Genomic DNA, 13,427 nt, shown 5'->3' with positions numbered 1-13,427 from the left:
CTCCCAGGGCCATCTGAAGCAGTTCTCCAGGTCTTAGAGCTTGCTTCTCCCTCCCTTCTCTTCCAGTCAATACTGAGTGGGGAATGGCCATGCCATTTTTAATCCTTTTCCACCCTCAAATGATCAGGTTTGCTTAGTTTTCTCTCAGTTTCTTCTCCCACAAAGCTCTCTTGCTCCCCTTCTGTCCTACAGCAAAAGTATTCTGGAATTCAGGGGTTTTGATATTAAAATTCTTGTTGGTTGATTCAGTTACCAAGCTGCTGTTTTTTGCTCATAGCTTCCAAGACTTGGCGCACACACAAGAGTAGCTCCCAGAAGTTATAATTGCCCACCCCATTCTAATGAACTTCTGACTTCACTGATGATTGGCCAATGGCCATGGCATAGCAAAACGGCAACCTGTAGCAGCCAACTAGGCAGAGAGGCGCCTTTCACAATGGTGGCTCTCATGTTTATCAGGGAGAGCAACTGTCCCCATTCAACCCCAGCACAGCATCCCTCCAGTGGCTGCTCTTGGTGTCTCCCTTGCATTTGTTTAGATTGTGAGCCCTTTGGGGACAGGGAACCATCTCTTCATTCCTTTTGCTAAATCACTTTGGGAACTCTTTTTCAGAAGCTGCCTTCTACCAAGTCAGACCATAGCTCCATCTAACTCAGCATTGTCTATACAGACTGGCAGTGGCTTCTTCAAGGTTGCAGGCAGGAGTCTCTTGGTCCTTTCTAGAGATGCCAGGAAGGGAACTTTGGGAAGATCATCTGCATGCAGATGCTCTTCCCAGAGTGGCCCCATCCCCTAAGGGGAATATCTTATAGTGCTTACACATGTCTCCCATTCAAATGGAAACCAGGGTAGACCCTGCTTAGCAAAGGGGACAATTCATGCTCACCACCAAAAGGCCAGCTCTCCAAATTTTTGTTGAGAAGCAGTATATATAAAAATTAATGACACTGTCAGCACCCTATGCTGAATCTATACCCTGAGCGATGTTCAATTTACTAACACACACGAGCGCAAACACAGTCTAGGATGATTACAGGGGCAGCTTGTGCCCAATACTTGGGGAGGGGATGCCCTTTTATAACAGAGTTTAAGTTTTCTACTTGATCCAAGGCTCACCATGGCCAAGTCAAAGAAGCCCCACAGTTGGCTCAAATCAAGGGAACCCCATATGCTTGCATATTAACACAGCGGTCAGGCCAGTTGTCTTCTCTAATCCAGTATTGTCTACTTCGGCTGGCAGCAACTCCCGAACATCTCAGGAAAGGGTTCTCTCGGTCCTCCCAGAGACTAATTTCATTAAAGATGCCAAATATTAAGCCTGAGGTTCCCTGCATACCATGCATGCGCACAACTGCTGAACTACAGCCGCTCCAAGAATGTGTAGAGATTCTGAGTCCAGGCCCTTAAGGAGGAAAAGTTAAAGATTTACCTTTGTTTGACAGAGTTCGTTTTTACCCCCAGCTTCCCATATCACTGGGAAAGTTCCATCGAGACTGACAAATAAGAAATCCCCTTGAACAAGGTTGTTAATCGGCATTATATTTTCATTAATAAATAAGTTCTCTTTTAATAACACTGAACATTTAACAGATTCCCTCCCCCCCCGCCGTGTTTCCTTTCCGTCCCACACACAAAGAGACCATGTCTATAAAACAGTTGCTCCCTCCTCCCCACACCCCTATCTTCAGAGGGAGGAGGAGAGGACACCCAGACACCTCTATTCTAGAGGGGGGATAAGGGGGAGGACACCTGGGGTGGGGAAGGGAGAGATCTCCTGCAATCGGCCTGCTTCAGACAGGCAAACAAGACAAGCAGCAGATGGAGAAGATGATCAGGGCCAAATGGAGATATTAACTGTGCATCGGAAGGGGGATGATTCTTCTGAATCCTTCAAATATGTGGAACAGCCACCGGAGCCACTACTGTCCAAGGTGTTGCTATGCCAAACCAGAAAGGCCTTCCAGAGCAGGGCAGGTCTTGGGCCAACCTTCACCCTCACAGTCCAGCACATTCTCCCCTCGTGTCTATCTGGAAGCGCACACTGCGGCTGCATGGTGGGAAGCATTGCAATGCGGAAGGGATGACAGACCTGCTCCGAGCCGGGTGGGGTGGGGAATTGGGTCCTTCAGGATTCTCCAGGCCTGGTTCCCATGGGAACCCATCAGCCCCCCCTCCCCACCCAAGGAGAGCCAACTGGAGGGCCCAGAGTCCACAAGGGTTCCACCACCACCACCACCCCCTGCTCCCAGAAGCAAGTGGCCCTTCACATGACGGAACAACTTTTTGCTTTCTCCTTCTTGAAAGTTGAAGAGATGAGCTCAGATCGACTGGGCAAGCGGAGGAGTCTCTTAGGAAAGCTCCGGGCTGGGCTCTTGGGGGGATGGGGGCCAGGCTTGCTGAGGCAGATGGAGGCTGCTGTCCGGAAGATACTGTGGACGCTCTTCTCCGATGTGAAGGCTGAACACTCCAGGTAGGTCTCTGCTCCAAGCTGCTTGGCCACAGCACAACCCTGTAAAGGGGAAGAGGACATGAGAACTGGCCTGTGGGTGCTAAGCTGGTTAACGGAATGGTAATCCTGCATTGGATCAGGAAGTGAACATTAAGGGAGTCCTGGAGAGCCAAGGCCTTTAGAGCTCTTCTGGCACATCCAAAGGTCGCAGGGCACTAGTGTTTTGGCCTGGCCTTTAACTGGGATGGAGCCATAGCTCAGTAGTAGAGTATCTGCTTGGCATGCAGAAGGTCTCTATAGTTCAATCCTTGGCATCTCCAGGTAGGCTGATAAAGACTCCCGTCTGAAACCTTGGAGAGCTGCTGCCAGTCAGACTAGACAAAACTGAGCAAGATGAACCAATGCTCTGATTCTGTATAAGGCAGCTTCCTAAATGTTTGCTGTTCAGGTGGGGAACAATATCTGCAATATCTTCCAACGTCGACTGTCTCCCAGGGCTGGATTGAAACTATTATGCTAAATGCTCCAAGACCTAGCCATTCCTTCCAACGCACCCACAGTGTATTAGATAGATTCCCTGCTCTCCATCTGGTCCTTTAATTCCATACCACTCAGTAAAGGAGAGGGGTGGCTGTTAACTTCAGATAGCAAGAAGCAAGTACATAAATGCTCAGCAATACAGTGTTAGAATACTGTCTGATACAGTGTTAGAACACAGTCTAACCTGAATGTTCTCTGTACAACAGATATGAAGGTGACAGGAGATTGGGGGATGCTCAGTGTTTGCATTTTAGCTGTAGCCACCTTTGCCAATATCAACAAATAAGTGTATGTTTCATCACATGTGGGTCTCTTGTGGTTCGACTCAAGCCTCCCACCCCAACCCTGTGTCTTTTTGATCTAACCCTGGCCTGTGCTTTTCCCCTGCCCTCCAGAATTTTCTGCATGCTTTAGTGAACTAGAGCACTGAATGGGAAGCACCAAAAAGCTCCAGGGCAGTAAGCCCATCTGCAGTGGCTGTGGGCCTGTTGCATCTCTGATCTACTATTTCCCATATGAAATGTACTGCAGATGGTTATGAGATGGTACCTGCATTTGTGCTGTGCCAGTATTGGCTATGGTGTCCTTCTGAACACAGTTCAGTGTGCATCAGTGCCTCAATCATCCCAGGACAGTTTAGACTATAGGACGGCACCTTGATGTCTGGGTTTGATGGCAAACTTCTGTGGGTATGTACAAATGTTACATCCACAATGGCCAACCCCTGCTAACTGGGCAAAGAGGCACCTTTTACCGTGGTGATTCTCTTTATTTAGCAGGGGGAGAGTAACTGGCCCTATCCACCCCCAGCACAGTACTTCCAGTGACTGTTGCTGGTGTGTGTCCTATGTTTCTTTTTAGAATGTGAGCCCTTTGGGGACAGGGAGCCATCTTATTTGTTTTATTTCTCTTTGTAAACCACCCTGAGCCATTTTTGGAAGATAGAAATAATAATAATAATAATAATAATAAAAAAGCAGCTTTACTGGGAACAGCCTATATTCTGCGACGATATCTATAACAATTGACAATAAAATTCTGGCATCCCAGGTCCTTGGGAAGGACTCGAAGTCTGAATAAAACAAACCAGTCAATAACACCTGTCTGACTGTGTAAACAAGAGATAATAATAATAATAATAACATAGTTCATCTATATAAAATTCCTTTAACCATGCCCATTTTATTGGTAGGTGTAAGCCACTGCAGTAAAAGGAGGTTAACTGCAGATAAGCCTATTGGATTTAAATAAGCTTTGGTAGTTTTGTAACTGCATATTATGCAAGTTGAGTGCTGTGACTGCAAGGCAGCATCCAGAGTTACCTAGGATTTTAAAGAGGACATGTTAGAATATTTCAGAGGATATTTCAGAATGCCTTGTGTTTCTAACACAACACAGATTTTAGTTTGGGAGGAATTCTTTACAAACTTGACATTTGGCTACGATGTGGGTGGATTTTGTTTTAAGTCTTGCCACTTGAGCTTGAAACATGTTGGAAGTTTTGGATGTAATGAAGTGTGTTGTAATTCTATTCCAGGTCATGGATCACCATACCCACAGGTGCAAGTATATCCAAGGAGGATTACTTGGCCACATCAAAAATGAAGACACCTGTCCCTTTGAGCATTGAAGCGAGTCCCGATCGGGAGAGGAATCTCATTCCAGTCAAGAAGAGATCCAGGCCAGCCGCACTGTGGATGGCCTTACCTGTTCATAAGAAATAGGGGCTTGCTTTTGGTGGGACAGCTCCATCAGAGTGCTTAGGTCAGTACGCAGATCTATCTTGCAGCCAATTAGCAACACACGAGTGCTGGGGCAGTAGTCCAAGATTTCAGTCTTCCACTGGGAAAAAAAAGAGAAATTTATTAGCTGCAAGTTAAGCCCCAAGTATTTCAAAACTCAAAGCCTATAGTCCAGGTACAGAAATGCCACACCAACATAAAAGCTATCCTGCTCCTCTGGGCTCCATTAAAAGTTGGGTCTTTCACTGCAACTTCTGGGGAAATCCACACTCTGTATCACTGTTGGCCTTTTTTTCTGAGAGTGGTTCCACTACTGCCTTCTTTCTGCCATGTCTATGAAGGATGTAAGGTTTTAAAGCAAAGTGCCAGAGCCAAATGGAAATCTGAGTGCTCTGAACTCTACAGAGATATGCTAGCAGCATTTGTTGTCTCCCTACCCTCAGTGGGCTCAACTCTAGGCCAGGTTAAAGGTGACAAGAATCAGAGAATTATTTGCCAAAATAAAGAAGCGGTAGGTGGCCCAGATCTCAGAGCACCAAGGCTGATCATGGGCAAAGAGTGCAAAAGGCAGATTTCAACTGCTACTAGAAGATACATTTAGAGGACAATACTTTTGGATGTCAGTTGGCTTAGTGCTATTAGCACAGCCACATCTAGGGACAAATATTTTAAGAGTATGTACCTCTGTCTTCTTTTTCCCTAGACAGAATAGAGACCACAGACAGGGGCTTGGGTTACAAGCTCACATGCTATCTCTAATAGAGGACAAACCAACTTAAGTACTAGCTATCAAGCTGTTTGCACACTGTGGTTCCTTGCAAAGAGGGATCAGCTCAGCTTTTCTCCTCAACAGCATCCAGTGCTGGGAAGCTCTCTCCTATCCCTTTGGCAATTATATCCAGAGCTGGTTTAAGCGGGAAGGACATTTCCTACCCTTTATTAAGATAACCAAGAAGACGCAAGCCATCAATTTCTGACCTAGGGCTCCCATTTAATGAGACTGCTATAGGACCGTCAACATCAGTGCAAAAGCACTCTAGGGGGTGCTAGCTTAGAATACTTTCAACATAGATTTGGAATGAAGGGTATGCACAAAACATGCAGGACTATGAACACCGAATTCTGAATACAAGGCTCAAAGTGACACAGGGGGGGGAAAACAAGTTATGTTGGAAATTAGGATTCCCCCCCTCACCACCCTGTCTTAAAAGCCCTCCAAAATCAGACCAACATTCCACCAAGTCCAGAATCATGTTTCCAGAAGTGGCCAACCAGATGCCTTCACATCCTGCATGCGAGATTCCCAGAGGCAACAACTCTCTCCTGCAGTTACCAGGGTCCCAGAGCATGGTCTAAGGAAATATGATACAGCCACCTTACTGAAGCTAAGCAGCTCTTGGTATGGTCAGGGCCTGGATGGGAGATCAATGTTTGGGGATGGGGCCATACGTCCGTGGCAGAGCATCTGCTTTGCATGTAGAGAGTTCCAGGTTCAACTCCTAGCATCTCCATGTAGGGCTGGGAAAGATTCCTGCCTGAAACACTGGAGAAGCTGCTGTCAGTCAGGGTAGACAATACTGAGCTAGATGGATCAATAGTCTGAATCTGTATATGGCAGCTTCCTGTGTTCCACGATCTGCCTGTACCTGAAGTGTGGTGTCAAATGCTGCCACCACCTTCCATGCAGTACATGACACTTTGCGAAATGTTGCCACCACTGCTCCTCTTCCTCCTCCTGCATTTAAGAACTGCTCGGGCCTATTGCTCCTGTCCTGCTCCATCGCCCCTCTTCCTTTTTAAATCCAGGAAGCAGAGGAGGACGAGGTGCAGCAGACAGCAGAGGCTCCCACCCTTTGCCAATCTGCTGTGCTGCCCAAGGTGACTGCTTCTGTCCACCTCATGGATGGGGTGCCCTGGCTGTTCATCCCCAGCAACCAGCATTCAGTGGAATACTGCCTCTGAACCTGTTAGTTGTGTGCCCGAACCGGTCCGGCAGCCATTCCAAAGAATGGCCGAACTGCCGGACCGGTCCGGCCCTGCCTGGTTCGGGTCCGGGTGGGGGGTATGTCTTTAAGGGCGGGGAGGGCTTGCTTAGCCCTCCCGCCTCCTTGCCCCCGCCAGCGCCCGTATTGTACAGTATAGGGGCGCTGGAAACCAGCCCCCCCCGCCGCCGCCGCGGCGAAATAACCCCTAAAACCAGCCAGCCCTCCCTCCCTCCCAGCTAGCTGCCCGCCCGCCCACCCACTCACCCAGTCGCTCACCCGGTCGCTGGATAAAAAGCGAGAGGAGCTCCAGCACAGAGCTCCTCTCGCTTGGAAGGCCTCCAGCAGAATGGTGGCTTGCGCATGCGCGCGCCGCAAACCACGCCGTTCTCCGGAGGCCCGGTCTACCCGCCGGGAAAGGGCCGGGTAGACCGGGCCTCCGGCGATCGGAGGCCCGATCTACCCAGCAATCGGAGGCCCGGTCTACCCAGCAATCGGAGGCCCGGTCTACCCGGCCCTTTCCCGGCGGGTAGACCGGGCCTCCGGAGAACGGCGTGGTTTGCGGCGCGTGCATGCGCGCGCGCGCGCAAGCCACCATTCTGCTGGAGGCCTTCCAAGCGACCGGGTGAGCGACTGGGTGAGTGGGTGGGCGGGCAGCTAGCTGGGAGGGAGGGAGGGCTGGCTGGTTTTAGGGGTTATTTCGCCGCGGCGGCGGCGGGGGGGGGGGCGGCTGGTTTCCAGCGCCCCTATACTGTACAATACGGGCGCTGGCGGGGGCAAGGAGGCGGGAGGGCTAAGCAAGCCCTCCCCGCCCTAAAAACAAGGCCCCCCTTCAGTGCCGGTCCGGACTTCTCCGGACCGTGCACATCCCTAGAACCTGTAGCCTCCATGTAGCTATCATGCCTCATTACCGCTGACTGGATTCTCCTCCCCAGGCGGATGGAACACTCACACTGCTGTGGAATCTTCATGACTGCAGATCTTTAAGAGGCAAGTAGGACATAAACAGCCTAGTGTACATGGCCTGCCCATGCAGGAGTAGGAGCTGGATGAACTTGCCACTCCATGAAGAACTTTTATGGAATTGACTGCCACAAAGTGTGCTAGTGGTCCAAGCTATCAGCTTAGATGAATTTAAAAAGGAGACACATTAACCTCTGCTAAGTGAGCAAAGCAGAGCCTTTTTAAAGTGGTGATTCTCACTGAGCAGGGGGAGAGCAACTGGCCCTATCCAGCCCCAGCACAGCACCCCTCCAGTGGCTGCTGCTGGTGCCAACTTCTGCTTACTATTTAGCGAGCCCCTGTGAGCCCTTTGGGGACAGGGAGCCATTTTATTTTATTTATTTATATCTATCTACAGGGGCATAGTGAGGTTGGAATGGACCCAGGGACAAGATTTTAAAATGGATTTTTAAAAACCCTGTCACTGAAGTAAAATTTATATATATATAACCTATGTGCCACAACAGAACATCATCCTAAATTATTTTTTAAAATGTTTTGTAAACTGTGGACTATGCAAGTCATTTAATGGCACCAGAGAAAGACATGCTGTTCTGGTAGCTCCAGGTCTTAACACTCACATCAGTTTCGGAGGATAAATACAAGTGAAGGAAGCCCGGGCAGGTGCCCGGCTGGGGGAGTCAGTCATGACTCTTGCCTCTGGGGGGCCTCCCAAGGCAGTGGGCCCCCAGACAACTGTCTCCCCTTGCCCTATTATAGTTACGCCCCTGTCTATCTATAAGTAAGCTGCTTTGGGAACTTTTGCTGAAAAGCAGTATATAAATATTCATCATATTCATATTCATGAAAGATCTATCACTAGCTGCTCATGAAGTTCAGAGAATGTGCCAAGGAATACCAATTGCTTGGGGGTGTCAATGATGGGGGAAGGACTGTTGCTACTCAAATCCTGCTTGGGAACTTTCCAGAGGCATCTGGCAGTGGTAGGGAAAAGGACACTAGACTAACACTCCTTGGTCTGCTCCAGGGAAGCTGTAATCTTCTTAGCTCACTTTCAGGTCTGGAAGCAAGGCAGGGCCACTGTGTTGTGCACAGTGCTGGCTTGAGCAGGGTCGCCGCCCAAAGCCACACCAAGACCCTGCTGGCCACGCCCCCTGATGTGGCACTTCACAGTTCTATGGCCTTTCACCCTCAGTGGTATCGCCCTGGCCAGATCACTATCTGCCCAGGCATTTGTGACAGCCACAAGAAAGTGGGGATCTCTTCCATGTATGTAAGTCTGCTGATCCTTTATCAAGGGGGGGGGGATGTTTTCCCTCTAGGTGTGTAGCTGCCTTGTCTTTGGAGTATTCCATCAAGCCACAAGTTGACCAGCATCATTACGTAAAGCTCTGCACTTATGCTAAAGGGCAAGAGCAGGAAAGCAAAGACATCCGCCTCACCTTCTTCAGAGCACTGTCCATGGTCTCAGGGCGGCTGACGTCAAAGCAGAGCAGGACAGCATCCGAGTCACTGTAGCACAGGGGGCGCACATTGTCATAGTAGGGTGATCCTGTGAGAAGTGGAGAAAGGTCAAGCAGCAGCTCAAAAACCACCCTGCTGAATCAAAGTCAGAAGTACAAAGTCTAATAGTTTATAAATATGTAAATACTGCTTTTCAACAGAGATATCCTCAAAGCAGTTTACACTGTAAAAGGAACAAGATGATTCCTGTCTTAAAAGGGCTCACAATCTAAAAGATACACAAGATATACACCAACAACCACCGCCAATGGGAAGATGCTGTGTGAGGGCTGGATAGGAACAGTTACTTTCCCCTGTTAAAATATCAGAAAGTCACCCCTTTCACCGCTGATACACAGATGTCACTTAGATAAATTAGCAGGGGATAGCCACCTAGGACAGAGATGTGAGGTGTAACATTTTCCACCCTGCATCACTACAGACATGCCAGATCAAATCACAACCTATTGAGGACATTGGGGAAATTTGCACAGTAACCTTTTCTGAGGAGAAAAGCAATGCAAGTTTTTTTGCAAGTCAGGAAGTTTCCCAGAAAGTTTTCCAATTCTGAATTTTCCAGAAAACCCACTTCACTGCCCAAGACAAAGCTGTCCTATTTTAGGATTAATTAGATCCTCCCTGTTGGTGGGCGTGAGCATGCACGTGTTTCAACACACACTCCAGGAAGAAAAAAAATAGTGGAAATAAGAGGGGCCAGTCCTTGACAGAGTTTCCCAGAGCCGTCCCCTCCAACACCCTCCCACTCATTCTGCAGGGCACTGTATACTCACCCCCACCCTCATTCAGACTCCTTGGGAAATAGCTTCACTGGGGTTTATATAACTATCATCTCCTCACTCCCCCACAAGTAATGTTGAGGGTGGGAGGAGGTGCAGGGCTCCCACTTTCAAGGATGGGGTAGAGGGAGATGCAACATGCAGGGAGGAAGCAGAGTTGCTTAGCAACATTCTTATCACTGGTGAGTGTAGAGAAAGGGGTTGCCTACGTGCAAGGGATGTTATGCATGCGGGGGTGGGGAGTCTGCATAAAATGGGGGGGCAGAATTGCTGCATAGATGCAAGGGGGTGGGAGAGGTGGCAATGGGATCACACAGCCCCCCTCTCTCAGAAACAGCAGCATCCAAAATGCTTCTGCAGCCCAGACACTGCGTGCCTAGAATAGCAAGCAGCCCCTGGCTCCCTGCACCAGCACAATCACCATGGCAACAAGGGGAATCAGAGTAGCCAGGGACCCCCACCTCTAGCCCCCTTCAAAAGAGGGGATGTTGCAGCAACAGGAGCAGCCATCTCCCATCCCCAATCAATCCCAGTTGCTAGGGTAACTCCATTGCACCCCTCTTCTTCCACACACAATACCTTCAAGAGCTGATTATTGTCAATGCCACCCCTCACCTACTCCATTTCCCTAGGAAAGTCCTCTGCCCCAGGATTCCTCCCCCAAACATGCACACACAATGGGCAAGCCCCCTCCCCTCTGCATTCCCAAGGAGGAATGAAGAGATGGAGTCAAAGCCAATCAAGAGGAAAAAGCATGCACCTTCCAGCAGCCTCCAAGAGCCCAGAATGATTTACGGAAGATCAGGAGGAGAGGTGTGTTATATTTTTACTTCAGCCTGGGAGCACTTGAGCCTCCCATTCCAACTGAGTGCTGCCCTCCCCAACCTCAGATCTAGGACAGAAACAAAAAAGAGTGGAGCATCTCTTTTATAGATGTCCTGCTCTTAAAACCCTCAGTGGATTGCATTTTAGAGCCATTCTCCCTAGGCAAGGGGTCTTGTTTCTCTTTGGCCAGGGATGTCAGCTCTGAAGTCTCTCTGCCTTTCCTCACACACCCCTCCTCGCTTTCTTGGAGTCGTCAGCTCTGCATACCAATGCTCGATGTCCCATTTTTCTTTTTTTAGGTTCAGAGCTCAGAACTGCAGCACAACATGCAGCACAGCTGCCTCTCTCTCTCTCTCAAAGCCCTGAAATACAAAGGAAACCCCCACCTACCCGTCTCAAAGCCATCTATCTTGGCTTGCCAGGGTCTTCCCTGTTGCTCCTTAAATCCAGGTGGGTGGAAAGGAATTTAATTTACACCCAACTGCAGTCTATTCCCCCAAAGCCAGAGATGGATCCAGGTCTACAAGCAAGCCAGCCAACCCACCCACACAAGATACACAGGGAACAGATGTGGTTATTGAGATCACCCCACCTCAAGTATACAGCCCAAGCCACAGATGCCCTGATTGCATCATCTACAGCCATGGCCTCTCAACACCAATGCATCACCTTTCTCCTAGCCAGGAGGTTCTACAAGTCCTTCTCCTCGGCTCAGGCTGCTTCACTGCAGCATAGTGGGTGGGCACAGGCCACTGCTAAGGGCCGGCCAAGTCCAAGAGGAAAGAGATGTGTGCTCACCAGATGTGTCCCATAGACTGAGCTCTACCCGTTGCTCCTCTGTCTCCAAGCACGCCGTGTAGTTCTCAAAGACTGTGGGCACGTATGTCTGAGAGGGAGAGAAGACACAGAAGGATCATCACCCAGAACTTTGGGGTCAGGAGAAGAAAGAACTATCCAACACAGCGTGACCCTTTGCAAGGCAGCATCAAAGGGAACCCACTGTTTTTAATGATGGATTGTGGGGGGCCACGACCAAGAGAAGAACTTGGCAGTAAGGGGACGCTTGGAACTACTCTTAAGACAGGACCTGGAGGTATCTTCAGCAGCTGATTGATAGAGACAGCTCAATGCGCAGCTCTGCGTATCAAGCCAATTCCACCAAGGGGGGAGTGGGGAGGGAAGAAGCCATGTTGACTCATGCAAAGCAATAGATAAAATGAGAATGACACCCCTGCTGTCCCGCAGCAAGCCCTCCCATGTGAAGCTCTCCAGAAATGATTACGGCAGAGAGAATCTGCACCCAAATGCCGAGGCTGAGGATGCGGGAGGAGAACCCGAGGTGGAGTACAGTACACGACGAGAGGGACAGCTCCAAAGCCGTCCCCAGGGAGCAGCTGGAAGGCACGTGACGCGGTGACATTGTTCGAGCTAAGTAGATCGCAGCCGACTCGGTGCCTGGATGGGCGACTCGCTTGCAGCCCCCAAGCTGGCGCCACAGAAGGACGAGCAGAAATAAAGGCAGGAGACAAAGACGTCCCTACGAAGCGGAGGTGGCATTTCTCGGCAGCGATCATGTGGAAAATCCAGCCAGGAGTGAGAGTCGGAGCACAAGCTCGAGCCAGGAGAGGGGAGGCCGGAGCCACCCCGGAAACATCTCCCGTACCCAGGCTAGACTCCAGAAGCAGCACCCCCCGCGACTCAGCACCGCTTACCTCCGGGTAGCAGTCTTTGGCTAACACTTGCAACATCGCAGTCTTCCCGCAGTGTACATCCCCGACTAGAACCAACTTGCACCTTGCTACCACCGGCTGAGGAGTCCTCCTTTCCCTCATGGCGATGCTGGTATAACTCAACGCCCCACCAAGCTTCTGCAGCAAAATCCAGGCGACTCCGAGTCCTCCCGCTGTTCTCTACGGCAGGTTAAACTAACTGAGTCTAGGGCGGGGGAAGCCACTCTTATAGATAATATGGGGAGCCAATGAGAAGTAGAGGCGGGACTCTCTCTAACCAATCAAAGGACCAGAACTCTTGCCCGATGACCAGTGATAGCGCAAGGTGGAAGAGTCAGAGTTTCCTCCCGTCCTCCCTCTTCGTCTTAAAGATACATTCCGTTGCCTTAAGGATTTATCACCTTTCGTACTGAGGTTCAGCAGGGAGGGCTGCGGGACAGTGCGGAGCGACGCGGGGATAAGCAAACTCTGAATCAGTTAAAAGGGGATCTCCTTGTGTTTATTTTTCCATGTGACACAGAAAACTATAGGCGCTAAAGGTTAGATTCTTTAAATTTCTCCCATTGGGAATTGGATTCATCGTTGTTAACAGTATTCAGGATCTAAGTCTGCTGGAGCAATGATGACCAAGTTCTCACGTACAAGGAAATGGACAGCATTCTGCACGGTGATTGATTGATTAAGTGCCGTCGAGTCAATATCGACTCTTTGTGATCACATAGATGGATTCTCTCCAGGATGATCTGCCTTCAGCTTGGCCTTTAAGGTCTCTCAATGGTTCATTTATTGCTGTCCTAATCGAGTCCATCCACCTTGCTGCTGGTCTTGCTCTTCTTCTCTTTCCTTCAACTTGCCCCAGCATTATAGACTTCTCAAGGGAGCTGGGTCTTCACAT

The 13,427-nt window shown here is 49.6% G+C and overlaps 1 protein-coding gene across 1 annotated transcript; it reads right to left on the bottom strand.

Annotated features, from left to right (window-relative positions):
* Positions 1-1,404: 1,404 nt before the first annotated feature.
* RND1 (Rho family GTPase 1) lies at positions 1,405-12,742 on the bottom strand. Its single transcript, XM_053303310.1, has 5 exons — positions 12,515-12,742; positions 11,601-11,688; positions 9,120-9,229; positions 4,698-4,832; positions 1,405-2,510 (listed from the first exon to the last, which is right to left on the bottom strand). Exons 1-5 carry the CDS (start codon positions 12,632-12,634, stop codon positions 2,265-2,267), a joined length of 699 nt encoding a protein of 232 aa, XP_053159285.1. The 5' UTR covers positions 12,635-12,742; the 3' UTR covers positions 1,405-2,264.
* Between the last annotated feature and the right edge of the window lie 685 nt (positions 12,743-13,427).

Source organism: Hemicordylus capensis, chromosome 2, assembly GCF_027244095.1.
Source record: "Hemicordylus capensis ecotype Gifberg chromosome 2, rHemCap1.1.pri, whole genome shotgun sequence".
NCBI classification, from domain to species: Eukaryota; Metazoa; Chordata; class Lepidosauria; order Squamata; family Cordylidae; genus Hemicordylus; species Hemicordylus capensis.
The sequence above is the reverse complement of the archived record's forward strand: the minus strand, read 5'-3'. Positions and strand labels throughout refer to the sequence as shown.